The sequence below is a fragment of the Struthio camelus genome, chromosome W (genome assembly GCF_040807025.1).
Source record: "Struthio camelus isolate bStrCam1 chromosome W, bStrCam1.hap1, whole genome shotgun sequence".
In the NCBI taxonomy this organism is placed as follows: domain Eukaryota; kingdom Metazoa; phylum Chordata; class Aves; order Struthioniformes; family Struthionidae; genus Struthio; species Struthio camelus.
In genome coordinates this window covers 32556301-32562300 of record NC_090981.1, presented here as the reverse complement: position 1 = coordinate 32562300, position 6000 = coordinate 32556301, and the positions used below count along the sequence as shown (strand labels likewise).

The window sequence follows — 6000 nt, the reverse complement described above, 5'->3', positions numbered from 1 at the left end:
AGCAAAGCGGGGAGACTCTCTCCACCAAACTTAACTGAAAGCAAAGGGGAAAAATTTTAACAGCTGTAATGCAGTTAAATAAAAATTAAACACAACCTAAATACGCTAATTGCCAAAGATCTTGACCAAAGTCACCAGATCAGCATGTTCTCCGTCTTGCTTATCTCAGAGAGACCTGAGGTGCCTTTAACAAAAACGTATGTAGTCTCACCATGTCATGTTAGATATGCTTAGCTGCAGTGCCATGCTAATGTAGCTGCACCGATGGTGAACCCGACTTGGTAGGACTGCTTTATTGATAGGCTATCATGATGGATCTAAGACTCCAACTCATTACCCAAACAGTAAGAACAAGGCAGTGATTGGTGATGCTCTTCTAGGTTTCCACCACTGGGAGAGGAAGATGCACAGCACACATGCACCACCTTGCTAGGCACCACCAGTTAAACACTGTTTCAGCACTTAAGCACAAAAGTAGAACAACGCAAACCCCTCTCAATCCTGAGAAGAGCTAAGTAATGAACAAGCACTAGTTATCAGAGTACCAGCTTACATTAAATTAGCTTAAGCGTACTTGGCTAAATGATATAACTTAAAACGAGCAGCAACTGTGCCTACAATGAGACCCTAGCAGACACATACTCTGTGAAAAGGTTTTCGTTTGATTTTAATGCTTTTATATACACTTGGTTAATTGGGAAAAAACGTTCAACATTGCAAGACAAGAGAAAAAAAAATGGAGCAACAGCTATGGCTCCAACCACACAATACTAGGCTAGAAGTTTATCTTTCCTAATTTTCAGTTGCGTATTAAAATTTAGTATTTACAAGAGTTTAATGATTTTATACTTAAATATGAGAAAGGTACATTGTAGAAAAACACCAGTAGAAAACTACAAGAGCCCACATATCCTTTTAGTTTAAATTTAATTTGTCAGATAGAAGTTATCTATGTACAATCAGTGTGCATTGTAACAATTCTATTAATAAAGTCATTCAAATCTTCTAAAATATTAACTGGCTGCATAGCACATTTGACATTATTGCCCATGTTAAAGAGGGAAAACAAATGGATTTACAATAAATTTTGGCTGATTTGGATTCTGAAGTGTTCAGATATTGAACACTCCTTCTTTAAAACCAATGCACCTGAAAAAATTTCCAGAGCACAGTTTAGCTAAATATTTCTCACCATTTCATTACAACAATCACAACACTGAACAGTTTAATAGAAAAAAAACCAAAACATGTATCTAAAGTATCCAATAAAAAAAAAGGGCACTAAATGGAATAAAATGTTCCCTTTCCCCATTTTTACATTCTGAACAGTGATTCCATCAAGATATTTTATTAAAAAGTGTAAGTACACTGATTTTGTTTCATACTTGTGATAAGAAGGCCTGAGTTGGTGGGGAAAGGAACAGTCAAAAAAAGCCTGAGAGGGGAAAAAGCTCATTTAATTAATTTACAATAATTTACAGCCATTTTTGTGTTTTTTTGTTTTGTTTTGTAAAAAGGCATTACAACTGATCACGAACAGGAGAAATCCTGGCTATTTTACAGGTATAGGTACAGAATTTAAATATTCAAGCTTGTGATGAAAAGCGGCAAGGTGGTCGCAGTGTACAATGTAAACAAGTAGCTTTGGAAAGTGAACAAAGTCCTTGAGAGTTCTTTACTAAGAAAAAAACAACAAAAAAAAACCCAAAAAACCAAACTCCTCATTCCTTCCTGAAACATGATCACAGGTCAGTGTTTAAAAGTTCATTTACAAACATAATTTAAACTGTGTTCAGCCTAAAACCACTTTGACATGAAGAGTTTTATAATAAGATCCAGTCTGAACGGGGCAGTGTTGAGGTCCCTGTAAAAGTAAACATCTTCCATTTCTTAAAAAAAAGTGCCACAACATTTGCAGCACAGTGCAGCATAAACTTTAAATACAAAAATATTTTTCTTCTGTTGGGATAATAGACCTTGCATCCTGGAAAGAAGTAACAATACTGCTACTGATAGAATATCCAGTCCATATCTTTCAAGTCATGTAAGGCAATTACTGTGTTAGTTTACTGTATATGGCTAAAAGAGGGTCCAGAAAATGTCAGTCTTCGTTATGTTTTCCGGCTACTCCATGAATGTTCAGGTGTACTTTTGTGATCTGATGAGTGTTCAAACGGAGATCTGTGTCCTAAGGGAGATCTTGAACCGTAAGGAGACCTCTGATCTAATGGTGACCTTGGGCCACTACCAGAAGCTCTGTGGTCCATTTGCCAGTCTGAGTGGTACCTATAATCTCGAGAAGATTTATGATGACTGTACTCTGAAGTGGAACGGTGATCTGAATGTATCCGGTGGTCTGAATGGGAACGGTGGTCTGAATGAGGCCGACTGTCTTTTAAACTTCCTTCCAAGTTTGACCTGTGATCTCTGCTCCTGTGATCATCCAACTTTCTGTGTTTACTATCACTGTAGTATCTGAAAAATAAATTATTTATGTGAGTGTTACTGAATCCACAGTAAGAATTACAATTATGCCAGTTCAACAAAACCGCATCACAGAGATAATTTCTTTGAAATTCTGCATTCCTCACAAGAGACGCTTTGATGCTTACTACAAGCATATTACAAACAGAGGAAGGGAGCTCTGAACAGATTTTACAACTGCTGAAGCAACTCACCTGCTGTCTTGTTTGTAGTGATCCCAGTCTCTATGATCTTTTCCATTGCTGAAGGCTGAATAGGGCCTTTTCCTCGAGTCACTTTTTTTATAAGCATCTCCCTGATGCCTGTCTTTGTGATGATCATGGTATTGTGACAGGTGTCTATCAGAAGAATAACTGTCCCTGCTACTGTCATCATGATTTGTATTCTCTTTCAGTCTTTCCACATCTGTTTAATAAAGCAAAGGTTATAAAGGAAGTTTCATGGACTATAAAACTTTTTCCTTACCTAGTTCAAACAGCACTTCTACATGTCAGATTTAAAACAACGCAAAAGTGACATTACAATTTGACAGAGACAACATCTAAATAGCTGAAAGACAAGAGCACTACTGTGAGTGAACTGAAAGACACCTGAGAAGTAAGTAGGAGGGAAACAAGCTAGAAATGTAGCTGTGTAGGGCTGAGAAACTGAACTTTTCAGCCTTGCAGACCAAATGCTTCTTAAGTGAAGGAAAACAGTGTGGTCCAAATGAGCAACAGTAAAGACCTGGTGCCTTTAGTATAGCAACTGTAGACACAGTGGTAGAAGTTACCTCTCTAAGGAGGGATGGCTCTAGCACGCACATGAGTTTTAAAGGTATACTTGGTTAATGAAAGGTTTTCAGTGGTATTCCTAAAATATATTATATACATTTTAAGCCCATTAGAATAGTTATAACACAATATAAAAGCAAGTATTATAAAAAGGCAAGTGTTTGAGCATAGAAAGATGGTGTCAATAATAAAAGACATCCCGTATAACTGATTGCTAACCACGACTTCAGGGAATACCCTTCTTAAACCACAGTGACATTACAACTGCTACAAATAAGCACAGAACTCCCAAGTTTTGAGTAGACCCCCTCCCTCCCCAAAATTAAATACAAAAAGTTTTGTTTGGTTGGTTTTTTTTTTTTTTTTAAGAGGATGGTCAAATAACTTACTACTAAACCCAGAAAGTACCAGGTTCAGTCTGTGCTCAGTTCAATTTCATCAGCAAACTACTTAAATTACGCTAAGTCAGCATATCCCTATGATATCTAGCAGTATGGAAGCTCTAGGAGACTGGTTTTGAGGTTATTTCATTTCACATACCTCATCTAAGATATCCAGCACAAGAATATATGTCAGATTTCTTACCTGGATTTCTAATTACATGTGTATTCACATTGCTGCTGATATTCTGGTCGTTGTGTTGCTAAAAGAAACAAGTACAAAAACTGTCATTCATAAAACATAAAGTTACATCTGAATACTTTAAAAACATCCCCCTGCAAACGGCTAGTTACAAACACAAAAATATACCTCAAGTATTTTTTTTTTGTTCCTGGTAATCCATTAAACCGTTACTCTAATAATACAGCTATACTACTTAAAATATGTATTTTTTATATTTAGAGAGAGTCTGGAAACATTACCTGAGACTCTTGACGTTTTTTGATTGCATGTTTGTACAGCTTGTGCAGCTTTCTGGCATCAAATTCTGTAAACTTAGAGACAAATATCCACAGATTTCTGAGGAAGAAGAAAGAGTGGTTATAATTCTTCTGTATGTTAGTTTCTTCTTGTATCATGCAACAGAACATGGACTTAATTGAAATTTCAGCAGTACTTTGGTAAACTAAAATCGCTGTAAGAGCCACTACATAGCATATTATCTAGCTGCATAACGAACTAGCTGGCTGTATTTCAAACAACTGAAAAATTAATTCCTTTAACAACTTATTGCTTTGTAATATTTATCATAATGATTTCAGAGTACAAAGACACGCATGAAAAGTTATATTTAAAACAATTCTGTTAATAGCATGATTTGTAAGACTACCTAAAAACATAGCTTTCAATTTGCTGTGGAAGTCTTTCGAAAGACTGCTTGAAATCTGACAGAAAATCTGGGTATTTCTTACTCAATAATGCTTTTTCTAAGACTGAATTATTTTGTAGTGTAAGACCTTTGACCTACGTGTCTCATTTCCTAAAAATATCAGAGAGAGAGAAAATTTTTCCCCACAGAAGTCTAAAGTCTAGTCAAAACTTTTGAAATCAAATGCGAAATCTGAAAGGGAATGGAAGTGGCATGGCCAAAACTTCAAGTCCAACCTGGAGTATCTACACTATGAAGCAAGAAGAACAAATCAACTCTTGCTCTTGAGAAGCCAAAACGCTGAAGAAAAGGTTTGCTTCTACAGTCTCAGACACCAGATCTAAAGTCTAGAATTCTTTCAGTCAGATTTACAGGTGGAGTGCTTAAAAGCAACTACAGAATGTTAGTGTTCAACTTAGGGCTTAGCTCAGAAACATTTTAAGTGCGTAGGCTCAAGAAGCATCAGTTTGCTCTTCTGCTGTGATGATTTAAATACTATAGTTTTTGCTTAGAGGTTTGCAAAAGTAGATACAATCAATCAATGGTCTGCCTAATGACATCTGTATAACTTTAATAAATGCAGTGTTACTACACTACACATCTTAAAGACAGGTAAAATACGTATTTTAATAATCTGCTTATAGTATTGTAGCATTATTACTAATTATTATTATAGTAGCTGTATTATGAACTTCCACTAAAAGAAATATAACGTTTACCAAGATGCCTTTGAGACATGGATCTTGCTTTTATATTTCAGTTCACCCTACTATTTTGAAGCCAAAAAAGTAAAACCAGAAGCATTCTATGCTGACAACAGTCTGTAAGGAAATTAAACACTTAACTGAGTGTTGTATACAGAAGTTCAGGATATGTTTCAGACATAAAGGATTTAAGCGCACATTACGATAAAACCAACTCAAACTATATTTGTTGAAAACAAAGGAAATATTTGAAGTTTACAAAACATTTTTTCCTAATTTTTGAAGTTATCTCACACAGATGCATAAAACATTTAAAAACCTCTTCTTTCATTTTGGAAATACATCTCTGAGTACATGTTATGGTAACTGTTTCTATGAAGTCATAGCTAATATGTGATTTAATTCTAGAGTGTATTTTAAAAAGAATAAAGGATTTTGCAACTCTAAATCATATAAGCTTCAACACACAAAATTAGAATAGCTTACTGGCCTATGGCATGAATAAAAACCCCTCAAAGTTGAAAGAACAGATTTTTTTAAGGATAAGAACCCTTTTCCTCTAAACTTTCAAAACTGTTTAAATGCAGTTATCTTCTGTTTGCTTTTAGTTGTAAGAAGTGACGTGACTCCACCTACTGGACAAAATGCATTGCTATTCCAGCGTGAAAAAAGCGAATCCATTAAAAGCTGGAGCCATTTATAATCGTCTTTTAATAGGTCCCTATTTAAA

The 6000-nt window shown here is 35.4% G+C and overlaps 1 protein-coding gene across 2 annotated transcripts in view; it reads right to left on the bottom strand.

The window, feature by feature from the left end:
• Window positions 1-650: 650 nt before the first annotated feature.
• The window catches only part of LOC104150508 (chromodomain-helicase-DNA-binding protein 1), a 52650-nt gene continuing 47300 nt past the window's right edge, over window positions 651-6000 (bottom strand). For both annotated transcript variants that reach the window (XM_068925081.1, XM_068925082.1), the window contains 4 exons: window positions 4121-4217; window positions 3843-3900; window positions 2679-2889; window positions 651-2475 (listed from right to left, as the gene is read on the bottom strand). In XM_068925081.1, the coding sequence (XP_068781182.1) occupies window positions 2112-2475; window positions 2679-2889; window positions 3843-3900; window positions 4121-4217 (730 nt within the window). In that variant the 3' untranslated portion in view covers window positions 651-2111. The remainder of the gene's footprint in view (window positions 2476-2678; window positions 2890-3842; window positions 3901-4120; window positions 4218-6000) is intronic.